This window comes from Carcharodon carcharias, chromosome 25 (genome assembly GCF_017639515.1).
Source record: "Carcharodon carcharias isolate sCarCar2 chromosome 25, sCarCar2.pri, whole genome shotgun sequence".
NCBI classification, from domain to species: domain Eukaryota; kingdom Metazoa; phylum Chordata; class Chondrichthyes; order Lamniformes; family Lamnidae; genus Carcharodon; species Carcharodon carcharias.
In genome coordinates, this window is record NC_054491.1 from 16,674,033 (window position 1) to 16,699,619 (window position 25,587).

The following is a 25,587-nucleotide window of genomic DNA, read 5'->3' on the forward strand; positions in this document are numbered from 1 at the left end:
ACCGGGCAGGCAACACACCCTTTGGGACTCATGCTCACAGCCGCAGAGACCAGTATCTATCCCCCTAATTATACTGTCCCCTACCGCTATTACATTCCTATTTCCTCCCCCCACTTGATTGACTCCCTTTACCACAGTTCTGTGGTTAATTCACTCATCCTCCCTGCAGTCCCTGCACTCTTCCACACAGCTTGCAAGAACCTCAGTAACTGTTGGATACTTGCAGGGGCCGAGGCTCCTCGAATGCTACCCCCAGGTCCCCATTACCTGTCTCACCTGCAGTCACACCCTCCTGTCCCTGATCACAGACCAAATTTGAATTACCTAATCTGTGGGGTGTGACCGCCTCCTGGAGCAAAGGGTCCAGGTAGCTTTCTCCCTCCCTGATGTGGCGCAATGTCTGCAGCTCAGACTCCAGCTCTTCAACTCTGATCCGAAGTTCCTTGAGCTGCAAACACTTACTACAGATGTGTTTGCTCTGGATCACCTTGGTGTCCAGGAGATCCCACAGCAACACGTCACCTGTCCTGCCATCATTATTGTATTTAATTTAATTTAAGTTAATTACTCTAGTACCCCTGCTCTTTACACTTGAAGAATCCCCCACTCTTTGCACTTTATTGTAATTAATTTTGTTACACCAGTATCGATCTTAAACTTAAATTATTTTTAAGATAAAGAGAGAAAAAAAAGACAAGACCTAAACACAAACTAAAGACCTTACTTTGACTTTAAAGACTAGAAATACTCACCAAACCTACTCACCAATCAGCTGCTTTCCCTGCTCTCGCGTCATGTTGTGGTTCATGACGTCTCTCCGCTGCTGGTCTCACTGCGGGTAGGCCTCTCGATCCACGCCTTTTATCCTTTCCCACTCGCTTCTCGCTCTAAATATACTATTTTGAGCCTTAGGTATAGAATAAGCCTTAATCACTTACCAAATACTCACCAATTAACCAGCTTCTTCTCCTCTAGCAGAGCGAGAATCAATTCCTGGAGGCTGAAAAAGTTTAGGCAAAAGCAACCAAACCGCTTTCCCTTCCTCCGTTTAGCTTCCTGAAGTGCTCAACTCCAGCAATTTAATGCTAATTAGCTTGGGTTTTCAATCTTTTTGCTTCTTGCAAGAGATCGCGTGGTGTTACGGTCCCGGCTGATGTTACTACTGAACAAACCTGATCCCAGGGTTCACCTTTTAACCCACGATTAGAAAGAAATATAAACTGAACTTAAACCTAAAGATGTACCTTATTCCTCACATCCACAGATACAAATATAACTTACTTAAACTATCTCTATTTCCTAACACCTTTTCCCTTGAAAGAGAGAAAGCTTCACAATAGTGAAGGTTTCTTTACAATGGCCTTACATCTGCCACAAGCAAACTTAACATCATAAACCTCTAACAGTAGCTTATTACAGTCGATACGAATACATTTTCCATCTTGTTTCCCAATTACATGTTTTATCATGCAATTACAATATTCAAGCAAAACAAAGTTAATCAATGCAATAAGAGAATGTGTATTACACGTCACAGCCGTATGGAACAGGCTACATTGGATCAGACGGTCTTATCCTGTCTGGGATTTTTTTGTATTTGTTTGTTTGGGTTGAACATTAAATTATTGCAATGGGACATGGGTCGGTGTGTGGAGTGTTAACAATTGTCTCTGTAGAATATATTAATTGTGGGTCTGCCTCCCATGCTCACTCTCTTCCTCTCTTCCTCTCTTCCATGTACTCACTCTCTGCCATTCTCTCTCTCTTTCCCTGCTTAGCTTGCTCTCTCTTATGCCACTGCATTTCTCTCTCTGCTTCTCTCTCCCTCTCTGCGTCTCTCTCTCTCTCCCTCTCTGCTTCTCTCTCTCTCTCTCCCTCGCTGCTTCTCTCTTTCTCTGCTCTCTCTCTTTCATATGAACATATGAATTAGGAGCAGGAGTAGGCCATTTGACCCTTGAGCCTGCTCTGCCATTTGATAAGATCATGGCTGATCTGATTGTGGCTTCACATTTGCTTTTCTGTCTACTACCTATACACTTTGACTCCGTTGTCAATTAAAAATCTATCTAACTCAGCCTTAAAAGTACTTAATGACCCAGCCTCCACTGCTCTCTGGGGAAGAGAACTTGCGAGAGAAAAAAATTCTCCTTATCTCTGTCTTAAATGGGAGACCCCTTATTTTTATTTTTAAACTGTGTCCTTGAGTTCTAGTCTCTCCCATAAGGGCTAACATCCTCTCAGCATCCACCCTGTCAAGTCCCCTCAGGATCTTATGTTTCAATAAGATCATCTCTCATTCTTCTGAACTCCCAATGGATAGAGCCCAGCCTGTGCAACCTTTCGATGAGCCCTTCATCCCAGGAATCAACTGAGTGAACCTTCTTTGAACTACTATTAATGCAATTATATCCTTTCTTTAATAAGATGACCAAAACTGTAAGCAGTACCCTAGATGTGGTCTCACCAATGCCCTGTATACAACTGTTGCAAAACTTCCCTACTTTTATATTCCATTCCCCTTACAATAAATTGCAACATTCCATTTGCCCTCCTAATCACTTGCTGGACTTGCATACTAACCTTTTGTGATTTATTTACCAGGACATCCAGATCCCTCTTCAGCTCAGAGTTCTGTAGTCTCTCTCTATTTAAATAATGTGCTGCTTTCCTAGTCCTTCTGCCAAAGTGGACAAGTTCACATTTTCCCACGTCATAGTCCATCTGCCAAATGTTTGCCCACTCACATGACCTATCTGTATCCCTTTGCAGACTACGTATGTCCTTTCCACAACTTGCCCTTCTACCTACTTTGTGTCATCAGCAAATTTAGCAGCCACACTTTGGTCCCTTCATCCAAGTAATTGATAAATATTGTAAATAGTTCAGGCCCCAGCACTAATCCCTGTGGTGCTCCACTGGTTACATCTTGCCAACCTGAAAATAACTTATTATCCCTACTCTGTGTTACCTGTTAGCTAACCAATCCTCTATGCATGCAAATTTTTTTCTCCATACCATGAGCTCTTATTTTGTGTAGTAACCATTGAGATGGCACCTTATCAAATGCCTTTTTGGAAATCCAAGTGCACCACATCTACAGGTTCCCCTTTATCCACATAGTTTGTCACTTCCTCAAAGGACTATAATAAATTAGTCAAACACAGTTTTCCTTTAAAAAAAACATGTTGACTCAGAGTGATTGCATTAAGGTTTTCTAGCATTTTCCCTATGACAGATGTAAAGCTAACTGGCCTATTCCCTGCTTTCTGTCTCCCTCCTTTCTTGAATAGAGGAGTTGCATTCACTAGTTTCCAATTTGGTGGAACCTTTCCAGATTTTAGGGAATTTTGGAAAATTACAGCTAACCCATCTAATATCTCGCAGTCATTTCTTTTCACACCCCAGGATGAAGCCCATCGAGACTTGGTGACATGTCAGTCTTTAGTTCTAATAATTTTCTCAGTATCCTTTCCCTGGTGATTGTAATTGTTTTGATTTCTGGGATGTTATTTGTGTCTTCTACAGTGAAGTCAAATACGAAATATCTATTTGCTGGATTATTACTCAGGGCAATTCCCTGACCAATCAGAGTCAAGCTTGCCTGGTTTAATATTTCAAACAATGCTTGGCAGTTAACTGCCAGTCTCCATTAAGTGGTGCATTCTGCAAGGCAGCACCTCTACCAATCGGAGTCCACTTGCCAATCAATCAGCACTCTCTTCTCATACAGTATAAAGTTGCTTCCCCTGACAGTGGTATTCTTGCAATTGTCCTGATGAGTGCAAGGCAAAAAGCTTCACAAAATATATATTCAACACTTTGACCATTTTCTTATGGCCCGTTATTAATTCCCCGGACTCTCTCTCTAGAGGACCAACTCTCACTTTAGTTACTCTTTTCCTGTTTAAATACTTGTGGAAACTCTTACTATCTGTTTTTATATTTGAGCTAATGTCCTTTATTTAAGTTTAAAACACTAGTCTTAGACCCATATTTCTCTCCCTCAAACTGAATGCAAATTTCAATGCTATATACCTACTACCTCTCTGTCCCTCTCTCTCGGCCTCCCTCTCCCTCTCCCTGCTGCATCTTCACACTCTCCCTGCTGCTGATCTTGCTATCTCTGCGCCCCCTCGCTCTCTCTGCACCCCCTCGTGCTCTCTCCACCCCCTCACGCTCTCCACCCCTTCGTGCTCTCTGCATTCCCTTGCACCCTCTCTCTCACTGACTCTCTTTTTGCCTTCCTGTCTCTCTTTCTCACCCATGTATGTGTGTCTCTCTCTCTCATACTGCTAATAATGTTTGTATGTGTGATCAGCAGTGGATAATCACCTAGCCAATGGTTTGGATCCGGTGGTACAGACAGCAATCCGGCAGCTGACAGAATCCGCCAACAAGCCCAGCAAAAAGACACCAACTAAACGCAGCACATTGATTATATCAGGCGTTTCCAAGGTAATTCTCTGTCTTCCACTGTCTGGTGTAATGAATTCACACTCTGCAGCTCACTGGGGGTGTTCTGCTAATGTTGCTCCTGTACCAATCAATCAGTGGGTGACTGAAAGCAGGCTGTAGGTTAGAGAGCAATAATCCAATCAATGGTTTAGGAAGAAGTAATGAACGGTGAAAGTTTAATTGACCAATATAAATCGCTAAATGAGACTTAATTAGTGCAGGAACCTTACTGATAAATGTTTTTTTTAACAATTTATTATTGGCAACTCTCCTATGCTAGTTGTTCATGACAAGTCAGACAGAAGAAAATTGCACCATCTAGGTGGGTGACACTTTAAGGCTAAAAGGTGCACATGTTCTGCATTTTTGAGATGATTGTTTGGGTCAAGTTGTAGCTGAGACCTTGCTTTTGTTTGATTGATGGCCAAATAAGAATTTCCAGATGCTGGAGAGCTCCTATGTACTTTAAGGTGGTAAGTTTGCAGGGGAGTGGAACTAATTGGGGATAGCTCTTTCAAAGAGCTGGCATGGACATGATGGGACAAATGGCCTTGTTTGTGCTGTGTTATTCTATGATATAATCTTTGAGAGAGAGGGAGCTGAAACTCTTGTAAGATAGAGAGCTAAGAGTCAGATGTCGAAAGTGCAAATGATCCTAATTGTAACAGTTTTGTGTGTAGCGCGCTCCTCCCATAAGCTGCACGCTTAATTCTGCCAAACTTCAAACATCAAGCTTGTGGTTTATCATCTTCTCAGTGGGACAAGAATTTCAACTTTCTGCCAGTGATTGTCAACTTGAGATCATTTAATTGTTTTAACTGATTTTTCTGATCATCTTCAGATCTTCACAGAATTGCTACAGCACGGAAGGAGGCCATTTGGCCTATCATGCCAGTGCCAGCTCTCCGAATGGGCAATGCACCTAGTGCCATTCGCCCCTTAACCCTGCACATCCTTCCTTTTCAGATATTAATTCAATTCCATCTTGAATGCCTTGATTGAACCTGTCTCCATCACACTCTCAGGCAGTACATTCCAGATCCTAACCACCCACTGCGTTAAAAAAGGCTTCTCCTTATGTCTCCATTGCCTTAAGACAATAAAAGTGAGGGCTGAGGGAAGACAGTAGTTTGGAGCCAGTCAGACAGGGAGAATGATCCAGTTCTTGTTGAGGAACTCTTGGTGTATTTAATCAGTCACTGGGTCATATAGTGTTGCTACCCAGCTGGGTTCTATGCACATAAAAGCCCAGTGTACTCTGTCTTACCAGCTGACCTTTCCTATGTCTGCCAAGTACATGCTTACCTCCTTTCTTGCCCTCTGACCCAGGCCCCCATTGATCAGGAAGAAATGGCTCTCTCAGTCGGCTACGCAGCTTCCATGGATGCCTCTCTGCAGGGTGAGACAGGTCTGCCGTCTCTGCCTCACTGCAGTGCTCAGAGCGCGCTGGACTCTCCCAAATCTGCCGACTCCCAGAACCAGTGGCAGATGGTCAGTCAGGACCTGGATGAAGCAGCAGTATCGGATATTTCCGAGCGGCCATCGGTGGACGATGTCGAATCAGAAACTGGGTCAACAGGAGCACTTGAAACAAGAAGCTTGAAGGATCACAAAGGTAAAAGGAAATTGATTGTTCCTTTGTGTTGTAATGTTCCCTCCTCTCTCAAGGTAGATATACCATGCACTGTGTACTATACATATAACATATGTTCTATACATTATACATTATATAGGAATATTGGAACATAGGAAATAGGACCAGGAGTAGGCCATTCAGCCCCTCAAGCCTGCTCCACCATTCAATAAGATCGTGGCTGATCTGATAGTAACCTCAAATCTGCATCCCGCTTACCCACGATAACCTATCGCCCCCTTGCTTATCAAGAATCTATCCACCTCTGCCTTAAAAAATATTCAAAGACTCTGCTTCCACTGCCTTTTCAGGAAGCGAGTTCCAAAGACTCACGACCCTCTGAGAGAAAAAGTTTCATCTCATCTCCATTTTAAATAGGCAATCCTTTATTTTTAATCAGTGACCCTCAGGATAACTCTCCTTTTCTTCATCAGAATCGTGCCATGGGAACTTTCACATCAACCTCAGAGGACAAATGGAACCTCGGTTTAACATCTCATCTGAACGAATGCATTTTCAACAGTGCAGCGCTCCCTCTAGTGCACTGGAGTGTCAGCCTTGATTTATGTGCTCAAGTTTCTGGAGTGAGACTTGAACCCACAACATTCCAATAGATGGCGGGAGTGCTACCCGCTGGGCCACAGCTCCTCCAACCTTGACTCTGCTCCCTGACAATGCCAGTTGTTGCTGGGGTACAGTTCAGTAGGTGCCAGCTGTTTGCTTGCTCTTTACTTAAGTGGCTATTCCTCATGTATGAGCCTTGACACTCAGCAAGTGATTTCATCATGAAGACAGTACATATATCCAAGACCAGTCCTATCCACTCAAGCGCACGTTGCGTGAGGTGTCCCTGGAGAACATTAAGAGGGGGGAAACCAGAATGATTCTTTCCTACCCCTCAACCTCTGCTTAATACAAGGGGCACTGAGGCCACTTGTAGTTCACTCATGGCTGCCATAACTGAGATCAACAAACTCAACGCCATGGAGACCAAACCAGGGACTTTGCTGGTCTGTGTACCATGGTACCACATAGGGTGGTGTATTCATGAACTGAGCCATAGGTGATGTTTAACCCATGAAACCCTGCAATTGCACAAGGCCCTGAGCCAGTCAGGTTCCTTGAGTGGATCTAGTGAAAGGATTGACGCCATGATAATAAAATGTTGTTTTGATCTATTTTATATTACCTCTTGTGAACATAACAATGTTAGTGTGCAGGTTTAACACCAAATTAAGGTCGAATTTAGTATTATTATCTAGCAAAATTTAAGCTTCCAAACTCAGCCTTTGCATGAGATCTTTCCAAGATAAATGTAGTTTTTGAGTTGAACCATCAGTGGAATCCTGATTGGGACTAACTAATCAATTAGGCACTGCAGTGCAGTCTGAGTCTAAACCTGTTACAAAGAAGAATGTTAATTACATTAACCTTAATCCAATAAAAACTTTGATTCTTATTAACATAACACACTAAAGAGTTAATGTTTCAGTTCAATGACCTTTCATCTGAACCGTTACTATACTGTATGTTTGGATGTTGATGCTGATGTTGTCCTTGTTCTTTGTTTGTCTATGCTGGGATGAGTCACCAATGAACATTAGAAACATAAGAACATAAGAAACAGGAGCAGGAGTAGTCCATTCGGCCCCTCCAACCTGCCCCACCATTCAATAAGATCATGGCTGATCTGCCCCAGACCTCAACTCCTCTTTCGTACCAACTCCTCACAGCCCTCAACTCCCTGATATTTCAAAAACCTATCTACCTCCTCTTTAAATACTTCCAGTGTTCTAGCCTCCACAATTCTCTAGGGCAGAGAATTGGAGACATGTTCTTGCCTGTGTTGCTCTGACTTTAGTTTCCTCTTTTCCTGCAGTTGGTTTCCTCCGCAGCGGCACAAAGCTTTTGTTCAGGAGGAGAAACAAGCAGAAGGAGCCAGGTTTCAGCCACTCGCACGATGACCTCTCCAACGTGAGCGACAGCCCCGCCTCCACACGGAAGAAATCGGGCAGCTTCTCGCGGAAGCTGATCAAGCGATTCTCTTTCAAGTCCAAGTCCAAGTCCAAGGCCAGCGCTAACGGCAGCACTGCAGCAACTGGGAACTGACTGCGCTGGGCTTCCCAGAGAAAGTTGTCAGACAAAAGACCTGGACTACCTGGGGTAGATCAACAGGTGACGAAACACTTGGGCCAGTCGGGAGTTTTTTTGCAGTAATTCATATCCTGGTTTCTTCTCAATGACTTTTCTGTGAAATGAAAGGAGTGCTGCCATCTTTCATCGATCATCGCTTGTAAAAGCCATTCTGCAGTGACATTCCTCCCTAGTTACGTCACAAAGCATCAAAGCATGGAGGAAGCCTGAAGCTTTTAACAGCCTGAAGCTAAGGATGACCTTGAGTCAGGAACTGAGACAAAATGCATTTGTTTGGTGACACTAGCTTTAAATGTAAATTCTCTATACCCTCCTCACCGCTTCCCAGTTTTATTTATTGAAAATCTATAATGATGCCAGGTTTGGCAGCTGTGAGATTCTGATTTATTGTTTTAATTGGGATGAATGAATTCTGTCCTTTCATTGATTGCTAACTATTCTTAAAGTGTTTGCCGAGTTATAGCGTACTGTTGTTTCAGAAAGTAAATGAAAAGACAAGTGTGAACTCCTTCACTACTTAGAAAGAAAACACCTTGACTTAGCGTTGCCACGCTGCTTATAGTCCCTTAGCAGAACCAAGAAGTGGATGGTGAATTTAGTTAGTTTTGCAGGACAGAATGCACTTTTTGTGGGGAAAGGGGGATCACGTCAGTGAGTTGGAATATTTTGCTTTTAACCTGCACTTAGTTCTTCAGGTTCACAGGTCTCAATGACCGATCTTCTCATCCATTTTCCTAAGTGTATGTGTAATAAATTTAAGCTGGAATATTGTATCCAATTCTGGACACCACACTTAAGGAACTATGTCAATTCTTTAGTGAGGGTGCAGTGGAGGTTTGCTAAAATGGTACCAACAATGTGTGGACTTCAGTTACGTGAGAGACTGGACAAGCTGGGCTTAGTCGCCATAGAGCAGAGAAGGTTAATGGGAAATTTAATAGCGGTACTCAAAACTATACGAAGGGTTTTGATAGATTAATTAAGGAGAAATTGTTTCCAGTAGTAGAAAGGGTCAACAACCAGAGGATGCATTTAAGTTAGTTGACAAAAGAACCAGAGGCAAATGAGATTTCTTTTATTTTAAATGTGGTGATTTGTTGTGATCTGGAATGGACTATGAAAAAGGGAGGTGGGCACATTTAATGGTAATTTTCAGAAGGGAGTTGGGTAACTAAAAAGAGGGAGAAAAGTGCAGGTCTATGGTGAAAGAGTAGAAGGGAGTGGAAATGATTTTAGTTGCTGCTTCAAAGAGCTGGTGTAAGAACGAGCTGTCTACTTTGCTGTATTGTTCCCATGATTCTGTGCATGCTCCATTAGGTCACAAAAACTTAGTGCACTTGGTTTATAACAAAACCATTTCAATACACCATCAGAAAATGCGGAAAAGCACCCAGCAGGTCAGGCAGCATCTGTGGAAACAGAAAAAGAGTTAACATTTCAGGTCAGTGATCTTTCATCAGAACTCACAAGAACGAAAGGTTAACTTGAAACATTAACTCTATTTCTCTCTCTGCAGATGCTGCCTGACTTTATGAGTATTTCTATCATTTCTGTTTTTATTTCAGATTTCCAGCATCCGCAGTATTTTGCTTTTTGTCAAAATGCCATCCACAGGATAGAAACTTGGGTAACGGGCTAGAATTTGAATTGAAAGTAAAGTTTATCACAATCGAGGGAGCATTGGCATGAAAAGTCCCCAGTGTGCCCATTATCGCAGCACACTGTGAGCACGGTATTTGGTGATTGCGGTCACAAAGGCAACCTTCAGTGAATAAGTTAATATGTTATTAGAGGAATGTCGTTATACATGTTGTACATAGATTTGTGGTAGTGGGGATCTAACCTGGAGTGCTAGGTGCCACTGTCTGTAAAATAAAAACCTGCCTTGTACTCAGATCTTGCAGCATGCTGGCCCTCAGTAGCAATAATCTGGGTACACTATAACCTCTCGAGTCCAGAAATCTATTGTTCGGAAACACCAGTTGTCCGGAAATTTTTGGAGCAGGCACAAGTAACTCACGGTACTTTGGGGGCAGAAACATGGAAGATACCAGTATTTAGATAGGTTTAAAGTAGAATTACTGCTTTATAATGTTTTATCACTGTGTTATTCTTCAGCTAAATACTTATATCTATAGAGTTTCAGTCACAGAATTGTGGTTAGGCATTCAAACGTTATTCTATAATCCAGAAAATTCCAAAATCCAGAAATGGCTTGGTCCCAAGCATTCCAGACTGGAGAGGTTACAGTGTTTCTTGTTCCCTGGATACGGAGAGGTTTCCTGGAAAGTGAGAGAAGGTAAACTGAGAGTCAAGGTTCTGAAAGGTTTGCTTATATAGCAATGTGAAGACGGTCAATGGAACTATTCTCTTAGCCATGGACTCCAATATGTCATTAGGGCCAAGGGAGGTTATTATACGGAAAGCATTAACAGGATTTATGGACTAGATCCCCACCTACAGATGCCTTTCTAGATTTTGTTCTCCAGTTACATATTGAGGCATCTCAATTGCCATTATAACGAGGGTGGAACCCTGGTTCAAAGAGATGTTTGCAGATGGTTCTTTGTGAGATATGAGTGTAAAAAGTTTATTGTACATAGTAAATTTTAATCTAGTCTGGGAGGAGATGGTAATGGGGGATATATGAGAGTGGTTATATTTATGATGTGAAATTGTTTTAGCATTTAGGCAGTGACTTCCCCCAGCAGCAGGTGACACTCTGCAGATCATTGACAGCCATTTTGTTTTCAGTTTATTTAGATTATCAGGTGAATGGGATGGAGTCTGTGCTGGGATTGTGATCTTAAATATTGCTGAGAAAAGAGACCTGTCAAAGCTTTTCGTCTTGCACTTATCAAAACACTTGCAAGAATACTAATATAAAGGGGAAAACAACAATTTATACTGTATGAGAATAGAGTGCTGATTGGTTGGCAACTGGACTCTGATTGGTAGCGGAACTGCCATGGAGAATGCACAAATTGATTGATTGACAGTCAACTGCCAAGCATTGTTTGAAATTTAAACCAGGCAGCCTGACCCTGATTGGTCAAGGCATTGCCCTGAAGAATGAGTCACTTATTTAGCTGAAAAAGGTACAATGTGTGTACATGTTATTTCTGTTTAATATATGTAGCTTCCAGTATAGCATAAATTCTCAAACAGTATAAATTTTTTTTTTCCGCTTATATTGGTATTATTGCAAAATGTTCTGATGAGTGCAAGATGAAAAGCTTCGACTGTCTCTTTTTCAGCAATACTCAAGTTCTGTATTACCAAACAACTAAATCTGATCTTAGCTCAAGTTCTGAGGTTTGTTTTGCCGAGACTGAAATTTTATCAAAACCCCTCATAAACTCAAGACCTAAGTATCTCCAGAGAAGTAATGGTCAGACAAATAGGTGGGAAGAAAAAGACTCCACGTCTTCAGTTTGCCTTTTAAACATGACTGCACGACAGTTAAACTACCGAGACAGCGAAAGTGGAGAAGTGCGAGGAGTTTGAAAGGTCATCGTTCACACAGTAGCTGCTATTGATTTTCAGAGTGGTACCTGCTGCTATGAAAGGAGTTAGTCTAACTACAATAGAGATACACCATTTGAAGAGAAAACAGACTAAAAATGGTCTTTAAACATTTTCCCATAAAGTATTATGGGCTGCACTGTCCTGAATATTAATTTAAACCAAGACTCCAAAGAGAGCACACGCATCTTTAATCACCATGGAAATAAAAGTTGATTTTAAAAAATTGTATCAATCATTTTACAACTGGATATTTAATTGAGAATCTGATCATTTTTCTGAATATTTACATTTACAATTGAGGATTTGCTTCAGCACATTATGAATGTCGCAGGTCTCACTGGTTGCTTCTCAACTGTAATGATGGATCTGTCATTCAGACTGGCATGCCTTTCTTTGTCCTGTGGGTCACCAGGTAGATTGGGGTGCAGGGCAATTTGTCTGTGAGCTCCAATGTGTTGGCACAGCATGGTCATTCCCCTCCCCTCTCAAACATGGTGAGGCACTAGGAGTGGCCTTTTGCTGGAAATTCTATTTTTTTTTAACCCAAATAACTTTCAGCGGCAGAATCGCGGGAGCCCAGAAATCACTGTTGGTGATATCAGCATGTAGGCACTTGATGGGGGTTATTTTAATTTTTGCCCTTGGGTAAAACCAACAATTGTGAATCAGCAGCCTGCCTTTTACACTTTGCGTAATCACATTGAAGTTTTTAATATATATATAAATATATATAAAAACTGGTATCAAGCCTCAGTTAGACCATACCTGGGGTAAATGTAGACTTCTGGTCGCCGTATTATAAATAACATGTAAAGTCACTATAGAGGGTTCAAAATGTTGACAAGGATGATACCTGGAATGCGGGGTATACCCGTCAGGATAGGATACCCGGAATGCGGAGGTATACCCGTCAGGATAGGATACCCGGAATGCGGGGGTATACCCGTCAGGATAGGATACCCGGAATGTGGAGGTGTACCCGTCAGGATAGGATACCCAGAATGCAGGGTTATACCCAATAGGACAGGATACCCAGAATGCGGGGTTATACCCAACAGGAAAGGATACCCAGAATATGGGGGTATACCCATCAAGATAGGATGGCAGGAAGTGAATAGTATAGTGCATTTAAGGGAGACTAGATAAACATATGAGGGAGAAAGGAATGGAGGGTAACGCTGATAGATTTAGATGAGGAAACACTGAGGAGCCTCAAGTGGTACTTTCAGTACAGTCACTCCCTATTGCCTGTGATGAACCTGTGCAGCTGCCGTCTTGCTGATGGAACCCGAGACTATATGACTAGCATTCTGAGTGAATCTAGTAGGACTTTGGCTCCAAAGCATTCTGTGCAATGTGTGGACAACGTGCAAGAGGTCTGACTGATACAGGAGCTCACCTGCTGGTAATAGTACAGGATTGGAAGTAAGATTTTAAAATGTGTCACTTGTATTCCACGCAACACGTAGGCACTAGTCTGTAGATGTGACACCTTGTACAGCACAGTAGTATTTTAAGCTTTTAGGTTGGGTACCTTACAAGAAGCCTTTTGGAAGAGATTTATACATGTTGCTCTGTGCATCAGCATACCACGAAAGGACATCTTGGAGTTGAACATTGATATCCAAATATGACTTTTGTTACATCCGAATTTTATTGATCTTAAATAAAATAGGTTCTGTGGCCAGAATATCATTATCACAGGAGCTGTCTTAATTATTGCCCTGTCAGAGATTCCCACATAAGACCTCCAACTTGATGCCATTGTTTATGCCCATCAAATTTGGCTGCATTCAGGAAGTATTTGACATTTCCAATTAATCTATTGGATAAACTTTCAAGAAAGAATTTTCCATTCTTTGGTAGTTTTTGAGGTTGAGAGAATTCTCTTGTTTAGTCATCACTTCCCCCAATTTCACTGTAAGCGTAACACATGAGAGCAAGAGACAGCCACCCCACGGAATCCACCATTGCCACTCTGAGTAGGTCACAACGAGTTACCCAACACGATGCTGAATGAAGGTGTTCCATTCGATAGTGTCCGACCACCTGGGGCTGGATTTTTCTTCCTCCCAATGTATGGAGAAATTGCAGGTTCTAACCCAGCACAGCATCAGAAGTAAACTCCTTGTTATTTCTTCATTCTTTTATGGGATGTAGGTGTTGTTGGCATTTGCTGCCCATCCTTAATTGCCCTTGAACTGAACATTTCAGAGAACAGTTAAGAGTCACATGGAGACTAGGCAAGGTAAGGGCAGCAGATTCCTTTCCCTAAAGGGCATTAGTGAACTAGATTGTCTTTATGACAATCATCAATGGTTTCAGGGTCACCATTACTGAGACTAACTTTTTTTATTAAATTAATTGAATTTAAATACCACCTGCGCCATGGTGGGATTTGAACCCATGTCTCCAGAGCATTAGCCTGGGCCTCTGGATTACTAGTCTAGTGACATTACTACAAAGTCACCATCTCTCCCCTTATGTGAGTTTGTTAGTGCCAGGCTATTCATGATTGGAGGGGGCTCTCGCCATTCAGTTAAGGATTGCAGGCTTGCTCCTGAAATGGAGGGCCAACGGAATGAGTAGGAACTGCTGACGTATGTAGGAGAGAGAGAGAAAGGTGCCCTCTGAGCATTGTTTAAAAGTATAAAAACAGAAAGAGGACACTGATGCCAGGCAGGCTTCATGGAGGGAACACAGCGAGGCTGCCTCCTCTCAGGTAGCTTAAAACTACCAATCAGGTCAAGATACCGGCTTTAATAGGCCCCTTAATCACCTTTATTGGCTACCTGCTACTTGTGAGGCAGGTAGCCATTCCGCCCCCTCCCCCTATTTGAAAATGGTTTAGTGGTGGAACTGCCGATATTCTAGCCGGCGGCATGAAATTCCGGAGCTGACCCCATCGAGCCTCAAAAATCTGCCCCCAGTATCTGTTCAGTCTCCCCCCAGCAATAAATGCTGCATTGTTGCCACATTTAATCAGATACAAATGATTCCACGGTCATGCTGTGTGATCTTCATTTCATTACAGCGTAAAATCAGACTGTAGTTTGTAGAAAGCCTTGCAGAATGTCAGCAGGCATTGGACACCACGACCAATGGAGCAATCGGTTCCAAAAATAAAGAAGTCCAAAAATTGTATTTGAATCCGATAAATGAAGTTCTCTCACTTGTCGTCTCCAACATTTCTTGCCATTGTAACCATTCTTGGGCATCAAAATCATTCCAATCAAGTCCTGCCAGAGCAGAGTAGGTGAGAGGCTGGGAATCCTGCAGCGAATAACTCACCTTCTGACTCCCCAAAGCCTGTCCACCATCTACAAGGCACAAATCAGGAGTGTAATAGAATACTCTCCACTTGCCTGGATGAGTGCAGCTCCCACGACACTCAAGAAGCTTGAACCATCCAGAACAAAGCAGCCCACTTGACTGGCACCTCATCCACAAACATTGTCTCTCTCCACCACTGACGCACAGTGACAGCAGTGTGTACCATCTACAAGATGCACTGCAGCAACTTACCAAGCCTCCTTAGACAGCACCTTCTAAACCCACAACCACTAACATCGAGAAGGACATGGGCAGCAGACACATGGGAACACCACCACCTGGAAGTTCCCCTCCAAGCCACTCACTATTCTGACTTTGAAATATATCGTCGTTCCTTCACTGTCGCTGGGTCAACATCATGGAACTCCATCCCTAACAGCATTGTGGGTGTACCTACACCACAGGGACTGCAGTGCTTCAAGAAGACAGCTCACCACCACCTTCGCAAGGGCAATTATAGATGGGCAATAAATGTTGGCCTAGCAGTGACGCCACATCCCATGAACAAAATAAAAAACTCCATCTACCAACCAACTGTACAAGTGCTTGCTCATACTGTATGTGAATTTCGAAGATTAAGGAATGAATTGATCAAAGTTATTATGGGACACTAACAGTCTTCCCTATAGGATAGACAGAATCTATTTCTGCTAGTTGGGAGTCTAGCACCAGGCGACATAGTCAACAAATTAGAGCTAGACCGTTCAGGAGAGAAATTGGAAAACTCTCCATAAATGGCAATTGATGCTAGATCAATTGCTAATTTTAAATCTGAGATTGATAGATTCTTGTTAGCCAAAGGTATTAGAAGATATGGGGCAAATCAGCTATAATCTCACTGAGCAGTGGAACACTGTTTGAAGGTTCTTACAATGCCTCAGTATTGAGTTTGGCACTGAGCTATACTGCACTTCTCATAAGCTTCATGATGAAGATTGTTCATTTGTACCTCCCTAAAATCAAGTGCACAGGAGGTCTTTTTTTCAATTCTTGCATGGGATGTGGGCAGCACTGGCAAGGCCAGTATTTGTTGCCCATCCCTGATTTCCTTTGCTAGCCTATTTCATAGGGCAGTTAAGAGTCAACCACATTACTGTGGGTCTGGAGTTACATGTAGGCCTGACCAGGTAAGTATGGCAGATTTCCTTTCTGAAAGGACATTAGTGAAGCAGACAAGTTTTTACAACAATTGATGATACCATTACTGAGACTAGCTTTCAACTGCCATTTTATTAATTGAACCAGCAGCTGCTATGGTGGGATTTAAACCTGTGTGCCCCAGGGCAATAGCCTGGGCCCCTGGATTACTAGTCCAGTGACGTTAACACTATGCCACCATCTCCTCCTAATGTGGTACACTGGGTAGTGTTCCTACCTCTGAGCTAGAAGCTTTGGGTTCAAGTGGCCCTCCAAGGCTTGATGGACAAGGAACTAATGTTAATAACACAAACAGGTTGAGAATCAATTGCAAATCCTTCCAACATACACCAATGGCAGGCGGTAAGAGTGGGAGAGATTCCTGGTCAGCAGTGATGGAAAGAAAATTGGAGCCTATACCATCACTATCCATAACTCCAGACATTCATAGCGTGCCACAGGAACTCTGACTCCTTGTGGGGCTGGTTGATTTAGTTGGCCAGATAGGTGGTCTGGATCAGATCGGGGTTCGATCTCCTAGCTCCGGCTGAGTGGACTTGGGAGCTGCCTCCTTGCCCGACCCTTGGTGGAGGTCATGGCGTTGTGGGTCAGATGTACGTGAAAACTAAAATGGAACCAGAAGTTGAGGAGCAACTCCTTGAAATGGAGAAGGGCAACATCCTCTCTCTCAGTTGATAAAAAAATATCAAACATACATGGTCTTGAACAGGCACAGAAGTTTCAAACGGCTTGGAGCTTCATGAAGTAACTAACAGATGGTCATATGATTTTTGACTAGTGGGGGGTTTGCAATGAAAGAAACTATTGTCAAGATGGTTATCATTGTACTTTCAGTAGCTGAAACTATTCACACAAATCTATACATTGAACAGACTTCAGCAACAACAACTTGCTTTTTTATGGTGATGAATAATATCTAAACAGCATTTTCTTCTCAAAGATGTCTTTCTGTGGCATTAACGATACCTTAAATATTCAAAACTAATATGTGGTTAATTTCCTGTGGGTGTTTATTCTGAGACGAAATCTCCTGTGCAGTTTTAACCAGTTTGTTTCGCTTAAACTCTGTGCTAATATATGTTTTGTGGTTTTAACTGCACTCCTGCCGGCCGCCCATCTTCCACCCTATGCAAACTTGAGCTCATCTAAAACTCTGCTGCTCGTGTCCTAACTCGCACCAAGTCCCAACACCCCAGTGCTCTCTATCCCACACTAGCTTCCGGTTAAGCAAATGCCTCGATTTTAAAACTCTCATCCTTGTTTTCAAATCTCTGTCCAGGTGTACAACCCTTTGCGATATCTGCTCTAATATCTGGCCTCTTCAACATCGCCGCTTTTAATTGTTCCACCATTGGCTTCAGTTGCCTGGACCCTAAGCTCTGGGGATTCCCTCCCAAACCGGTCCACCTCTCTTCCCTTCTTTAAGATGTTCTTTAAAGCCTACCTCTTTAACCAAGCTTTTGGCCATCTGCCCCATCCCGTTATGTGGCCCAGTGTCAATTTTTTTTGCTTCATAAGGATCCTGTACAACGGCTTGAAACGTTCTAGGAGGTTAAAGGCACTATATCAATGCACGTTGTTGTTAAACAATGGAAACTGCTCTGAAATACAGAGAATAAACAGAAATAGACAGCAGCCCCATCCACAATCTGTGCTTATATGATATCCGGGTGCATTTTCGGTTTCTTGCAATCTGCTTTCTGTATAAAAGCTGCTCACCCTGATTGCAAAAAGAAATCAAAAATTCGCTGGATATGAAGTTGCTTTTTCTATCACAGCTCAAGTAAGTGATAAAGTCGCCCCTGAGCATTTGCAGAAAGAGAAATATTTGTCCCCTACTCGGGATGAGATTTGACAGAAGTGGAATTGTAAACCAACTCGGGTTTAAACTCGCTACACAAGTTTTCTTTTGTTAACATCTTTCTTTATATCTAGTGATGATTTTTCTCTTTGTAAAACAGGGAAATAATGTTTTCGCTTAATGCTCTAATGAAATACATATCAATACATTTTAAATCTTTAAAAAAGAGAGCTCTTTCATATTTCATTTAGTTTAAGAGCCCGCTTTAATTAACGCGCCTTTTCTCATTCAAAAAATTTAAAGAAGGTCAAGCAGCGGAAACGCCAGCCATTGGTCGGTGGCTATCCGAATTGTCCAATCACGGAGGAGCGCGGTCGTGGAGCGCGGGTCCCAGAGCCCGCTCTGATTGACGCGGAGGGAAGCCAATAAGAGGGGAGGCGGGTCTCAGGATGATCCAATCGGAGGCGGTCCGGTGACGACACGGAAAGAGAGGGGTATAAAAGGCAGGGGTCGGAGGGGGTTGGGGGGGTAAGCCGAACGGCCGGCGCCATCTTGGGAAGCGAGCGAAGGGAAGGGAAGATGTCCGGGAGAGGGAAGAGCAGCAGCGGCGGCAAAGCCCGGGCCAAGGCCAAGACGCGGTCGTCGCGGGCCGGCTTGCAGTTCCCGGTCGGCCGGGTGCACCGCCTGCTCCGCAAGGGGAACTACGCCGACCGGGTGGGGGCCGGGGCCCCGGTCTACCTGGCGGCCGTGCTCGAGTACCTGACGGCCGAGATCCTGGAGCTGGCCGGCAACGCGGCCCGCGACAACAAGAAGTCCCGCATCATCCCCCGGCACCTGCAGCTGGCCATCCGCAACGACGAGGAGCTCAACAAGCTGTTGGGGGGGGTCACCATCGCCCAGGGAGGAGTCCTGCCCAACATCCAGGCCGTGCTGCTGCCCAAGAAGTCGGGCTCGGGCCCGGCCACCGGCGGCGGAGGAGGAGGAGGAGGAGGCGGCGGCAAGAGCGGCGGCAAGAAGAGCTCTCAGCAGTCGCAGGAATTCTAGATCCTTCACCATCCAAACCCCCACCCCGCCCGTCGCCACCACAACCCCCACCCCTCCCCCCCCCCCCCCCCACCACCACCCCATCCCCCTCCTCAACAGTAAGAAAATCATGAGATGGACATTGAGACAGACTTGAAACCCCTTTTTCCCCTTTAATGGCCCTTCTCAGGGCCTCCCACATGGACACAGGGGGCTCCTGGCATATGTTGGATTTTTTTTTCTCCCTTTTCTCTCCCCCCACCACCACCACCTTTTATTCTTTTTTGTTACCGAGCATGTCTTTTTATTCTTGAAAAGAAATGGAAATTTTCATTAAATTACTGGTTTCTTGCCTGGTTTTTGGGGGTGGGGGGGGTTGGTTGCAGATTTATCAGTTGGGTTTGCTATGAAGTTTTGGTCTTTTTTTTATATTCAGTTTACTTTGAACCTTTTTTTTGCAATGGGGGGAACTGTATGTTTTTGATTTTTTTTAAAAAAAAATAATCTTTGGCTGAAGTGGAATTAGTTTTCTTGGGTTTATATTAAAACAAAAATTGCTGTGTCTAGCTTCAGGCTGTTAGCGACTTAAGTCATGTTGCAGTCTAATAAGTTGACCAAAGCAGTTTGTTGGATTATTCAAGATATGATTCAAGAACATGTAACAAAATGTACTTGTCCCAATAATTGTAGACTGACGTTCAGTAGTAAATGGGTTGTGTAACCTCAACTGTAACTGTTCTTTAAATAACTGTTTTTCTGACAAATGTGGTGCTACCTCAAGTATCCAGCTATACTGTTACATTTGAGGTTTCTTTAAAAATGTCAAGATTAATGTGCTTGGTTGGTTTACCCTTAAACAAGGTTTTAGATTTCAAACTACACATTACATTTACTCCAGATTAAGAGGCAAGAATCATTTTGAAAACCAAGTAAGCTGCCTTTTTAAGTGGGTGTATGCAGCTGGCATTTTGTAGACTTTGTTTGGCAAGTGAATTGTACACTGATATTTTGGAAACCTGTTTGAACTGTCTTTAGCTAAAACAGTAGCATTCCATGTATATAAGTAAAGTTACTTGTCTGGTCTGCTACCAGCCTTGACTTGGGTAGGTGGGAGAAGATTTTAGTCAGTTCAGAATAAAGATTACCTATTTACTTTTTGAAATTGAATCTGTATAGATCTTGTTTTGTTAGAGTTCCCCTTCACAGATGGGGTTACTGAGAAGCATTCTTATGGCATGTTCCACCTAGCTGTTCACCCTAGCAAAGTACAGTACTTGGGCATGTTCCAGTCTGAAAAGTGCACCTCACTTTATGATGTGGAATCCAGTACACTGATTTTCAGGAAAGGTACCTCAATGCCAGCACTAGTCTCTGACTGTTCAGCCAACAGTAGTTTCTCCCAACCAGTTGTTTAGACTGAGTAAAAACACAATGTTTGAAATACTCAGATCAGGCAGCATCTCTGGAGGGTGGATTAGTTTTGCTTCAGGCTGCTGACTTTTCAGAATATATAAGATGAAACAACATTCTTCATAAATGCTATCTTACCTGTTGAGTGTTTTTAAGCATCTACAGTGTTAGGCATTCAATTTTTTACTTATTTTTTCACATTTAACACACACACACACACACACACACACACACACACACACACACACCCTCATCCACAAAAACCTTCAGTTTTCCAGTTCTTGTACCATCAGCTAATGGCAGCAGGACTTTGCCTCCTGTCAACCTTTTTTTTTGCTCAGGGTAGATCAACCCCAGGATAAAAGCAAAAAACTGCTTTTATGCTAAATGCTAGAAATCCAAAAGAAAAATACCTGGAGAAACTCAGCAGGTCTGGCAGCATCTGTGGAGAGGAACACAGTTAACGTTTTGAGTCCGTATGACTCTTAACAGATCCTATTTTTAACTTAGTTCTGTTGAAGAGTCAGACGGACTTGAAACGTTAACTGTGTTCCTCTCCGCAGATGCTGTCAGACCTGCTGAATTTTTCCGGGTAGTATTTTTGTTTTAGATCAACCCCAGATTGTTCAACCAAATCTTTAGCTAAAATCTTATCTCCTGGAACTATTCTGGTACATCTGCATCTTTGTGTAGCAACCAGAACTAGATGCAGAACTACACTTGTGCCCTAACTAGAGCTTTCTAAAGATAAAAGCAAAATAATGCAGTTGCTACAAATCAGCATAACCTTATTTGCTTTTGTATTTGTGTCTTTATAATTAGACTCACATAAAATCACCATGCCAAAATTATTAAACCTGCTCAGCCTGGTTGTAATTCACATTTTTCACAAAATCGAATTAAGATTTGTAGAAAACAAAAAAAAAACAGGCGATCCTCAATGGAAAGGCAGCATCTGCAGTTATTTCAGTTTGCTGAGACACTGAGTCGAGGTTTCTACACATGCTACCAGATCTTGATCAAGTTTTTTGATCAAATGGGAGAAGCCTGTTCAGGTGTTGGGCTGGAGCTGTCAAATGATGGTGCAAGACAATGTGAGCAATTACTGAGAGAAATGACTCCAGAGGAGGTGCAAATGGTTGCATTGAGGTAGGGAAGCAATATCTGACAGTAGCCTATATGAAATCCTGATGGGAAATCTAAAACACAAGATCATGCCTATTCCACTCCCAGCGAGTCTTCCACAAACAACTGCTCACTGAGGAAAGGGGTACTCATCAGGTCTAAGATTAAAACCAGAAGGATATAAAGGGCTGAGTAGAAAAATGGGCTGTTGAAGATAATTGGATGGGTAGTTAAAGTGATAAGCACCCAAGTTCAGGGTCACGTGGACTGAAAGGATAACCAAATTCGGCAAATATAATGTGCTGAGTTGGAAGAAGACCTGAATGAAGTATTGGAGGCCTGCCCTTGTATAGGAAGAGGGTGGTGGTGGGGGGTGTGTGCAAGTGTTGAAGGAGATACAAGTGAACCAGAATGTGAAGGATGGAGCGTTCATTTGGAGTACTGGAGGGGCAAGATGCGTTTTTGTGACATCTTGTTGGAGATGGCAGTGGCTGATCAATTGGACATAGGAGTTGGTGGGGCAGAAGATGAGAACAAATGCGACCCTATCATTGTTCTAGCAGAGAAGGTTGAGGTCAAAATTTGAGAAATCAAATGGGCAGTATCAACTACCATTGGAGGAGAACTGTTCAGAGAAAGGAAGTGCTGGTATGGCATTGTCAGAACAGATGTGACAATGGAATGGAGGCCTCACAGGAAGTCTAGTAGCATCAGTGTAGCTGGGAAATTGATGGGCTTGTAATAGACTCTGCTGTGCAGGTTATCCCTGGACAAATGTGTAGATGGATTGGTGGGAGTTCAGTGTAGGGAATGTAATAGAAACTCACCCCACCCCTCAAGCGTGTCCCAATGAGATCACAGCTGGTCTGTGACCTCCCTCTACCACCTTTTCCCCACATTTCTTAATAACTGACGCAAATCCATCAGAATTTCTACCAACCTTTACATGTAGAGGTGTTTCTTAATTCAGTCCTGAAAGACCTGGCCCTAATTTTTAGATTGTCCCAAGCAACAAATAATTTCTATCTACCCCTTATACATAATCAAATCACGCTTAACGTACTACAGTAAATGGTAGGAGCAACAACCCTAATTTATATAATTCATAATTTAACCCTTGGAGTCCCTGTATAATTCTATTAAATTAGATTGCAGTTACTCCAAGGCCAATGCATCGTTCCTATGGTGCATTGCACATAACTGAGCATTGTACTCAATATTTCATTTCAGAAAATTAATTTACAATTCACACATTAAGAACGCAGGAAGAATAATGAAATTTATGTTTTAACGTCATTTAAACAAAGTAATTTTAAAATTGTAAACAAAGAACCCAGGCGAACTTTGAGGTGAACTATTCATTCAATTGAAAAAAAAAAACAAAAAAACTGCGGATGCTGGAAATTCAAAACAAAAACAGAATTACCTGGAAAAACTCAGCAGGTCTGGCAGCATCGGCGGAGAAGAAAAGAGGGTCATGAGGACTCGAAACGTCAACTCTTTTCTTCTCCGCCGATGCTGCCAGACCTGCTGAGTTTTTCCAGGTAATTCTGTTTTTGTTTTTTATTCATTCAATTGGTTAGCAGACAGGAAACAGGAATAAATGGGTCTTTTTTGGAGTGGCAGGCAGTGACTAGTGGGGTACCACAGCGATCAGGGCTTAGGGCCCCAGCTATTTACGTATATCAATGATTCGGATGAGGGAACCAAATGTAATATTCCCAAGTTTGCTGCCGACACAAAACTTGGTGGGAATGAGAGTGGTGAGGAGGATGTTAAGAGGCTTCAAAGTGATTTAGACAGGTTGAGTGAGTAGGCAAATACATGGCAGATGCAGTATAACATGGATAAGCATGAAGTTATCCACTTTGATAGGAAAAACAATGGCCCAGTATTATTTAAATGGTGATAGATTGGGAAATGTTGATGTACAAAGGGATCTGGGTGTCCTTGTACACCAATCACTGAAAGCAAGCATGCAGGTGCAGCGAGCAGTTAAGAAGGTAAATGGTATGTTAGCCTTCATTGGGAGAGGAACTTGAGTACAGGAGCAAGGATAAATTACTGCAGCTGTACAGGGCCTTGGTGAGACCAAACCTGGGCCAGGATTTTACAGTCGGCGAGCGGGGGCAGGCCTGACACACTGGCACGTAAAATGACGTGCTTCCTGACATCATCGTGATGTTTCATTTGGCGGGTGCGTGCCAAAGTCAGCTGTGTGCTGGCCCGCCCATAACTGATAGGCCTATTAGGGCCATTAAAGTAATTAATGTCAAGTTTATGCTGCCTCTCCAACCTTAAGGTTGACGGGCCAAGCGGCCTTTATGTTTTTTAGGAAACCTCAGGGATGAGGCTTCCTAAAGCTTTTACGAATTAAATAAGTTCTTCTGAAAAATAAAAACATGTCCCTCCTCACACATGAGGGGACGTGTTTCATTAAATTTTTATTCATACATTCATTTATTTTTTTCAAAAGCGCTGCAATGTCCCTGAGGCAGCTCCGTGCCTCAGGGAGATTGAAGTGCTCTTCCGTGCGCATGAGCGCTGAACCGGACTCCCTCCTCGCCCTGCCCTCACAGGTAGTGCTCAGCGCTACCGTTCGTGTATGATGCTGGCTGGGCCTTAATTGGCCCCCCCACATAAAATGGCGGTGTGGAACTGATCGCGAGCGGTGGTCAGCTCCGTGACCACCTCTGTCCGCTCCTGCGGAACCTGCCCGACGTGGGAAAAGTTCAGGCCCTGCAGTATTGTGTGCAGTTTTGGTCTCCTTACCTAAGAAGGGATATACTTGCCATAGAGGGATTGCAGCGAAGGTTCACCAGACTGATTCCTGGGATGACTGGATTGTCGTATGAGGAGAGATTAGGCCGACTAGGCCTGTATTCACTGGAATTTAGAAAAATGAGAGGGGATCTCGTTGAAATGTATAACACCCTGATGGCTGGATAGACGATGCAGGGATGATGTTTCCTCTGACGGGGGCTAGAACAAGGGGTCGCAACCTCAGGATATGGGGTAGGCCATTTAGGACTGCGATGAGGAGAAACCTCTTCACTCAGAGGGTGCTGAACCTGTGGAATTCTCTACCACAGAGGGTTCTGGAGACCAAGTCACAATATATTTAAGGAGGAAATAGATTACTGTACTGAAAAGGTGCCAAGGGGTATGGGGAGAGAGGGGGAGTATGATGGCACTGAGGTAGAGGATTAGCCATGATCATATTGAATGACCATTTATTTTCTATGTTTCTGTTTCATTGAAATAAAAGCAAAATACTGCAGATGGTGGAGATCTGAAATAAAATCAAAGTGCTGGAAAAACTCAGCAGGTCTGGCAGCATCTGCGGAGAGAGAAACAGAGTTAATGTTTTGAGTCTGTATGGCTCTTCAGGCTTGAAACATTAATTCTGTTTCTCCTCAGACGCTGCCAAACCTGCTGAGTTTTTCCAGCATTTTCTGATTTTTAAAACCCTTCACTGAAGTTGGACAATAATATTCAGTGGTGGGGGATTTCCCACCTTGATGCTGAAAGGCAACTTCGAAGGTTGTGTTTATAATAGGAAAAAAGCACACCTGAGTGAGGAGGTGCCGCCTTTGATTCAGATATATCAATGCTCATCCATCACTTGTTTATTTTACAGGGTGCATACTCCCTCAGGCTTCTGGATACTAAGCTATGGTATTCATTTAAGTACTGCACACTAAATGTATATAAAGAATTGACTGTAAATGTATATTTAGTCTGTTGAAAACCAGCATGATATGTTGCTGCCCTCATTGTGTAGGTATTGTCCAAGATATATGATTTTTTTCCTAACTGACAAAGTTCATGAATGACTCAGGTCATTGGATGGATGTTTCCCCATTCATTTTTAGGTACTACTAACCTGTCAAAAGTTAACTGGTTAATGCCAGCACACTGGAGTGTAGTGTTTGTGACCCATTTAAAATATGCCCCATATTATCGC

At 43.0% G+C, this 25,587-nt stretch overlaps 2 protein-coding genes across 3 annotated transcripts in view; both read left to right on the forward strand.

Annotated features, from left to right (window-relative positions):
- The window catches only part of c2cd2l (c2cd2 like), a 124,403-nt gene extending 113,239 nt beyond the window's left edge, over positions 1 to 11,164 (forward strand). Inside the window, exons 12-14 of one of the 2 annotated variants that reach the window (XM_041174563.1) lie at positions 4,319 to 4,455; positions 5,785 to 6,070; positions 7,968 to 11,164. In XM_041174563.1, the coding sequence (XP_041030497.1) occupies positions 4,319 to 4,455; positions 5,785 to 6,070; positions 7,968 to 8,197 (653 nt within the window). In that variant the 3' untranslated portion in view covers positions 8,198 to 11,164. The remainder of the gene's footprint in view (positions 1 to 4,318; positions 4,456 to 5,784; positions 6,071 to 7,967) is intronic. The other variant, XM_041174564.1, reaches the window with a different exon arrangement.
- Positions 11,165 to 18,595: 7,431 nt separating this feature from the next.
- Positions 18,596 to 19,162, forward strand: LOC121269520 (late histone H2A.2.2). Its single transcript, XM_041174145.1, has one exon. It carries the CDS (start codon positions 18,642 to 18,644, stop codon positions 19,104 to 19,106), a length of 465 nt encoding a protein of 154 aa, XP_041030079.1. The 5' UTR covers positions 18,596 to 18,641; the 3' UTR covers positions 19,107 to 19,162.
- The last annotated feature ends 6,425 nt before the right edge of the window (positions 19,163 to 25,587 follow it).

Excerpts from the sequence above, each read along its gene's own strand:
- LOC121269520 (XM_041174145.1), top strand. The coding sequence starts at position 18,642 with ATGTCCGGGAGAGGGAAGAGCAGCAGCGGCGGCAAAGCCCGGGCCAAG.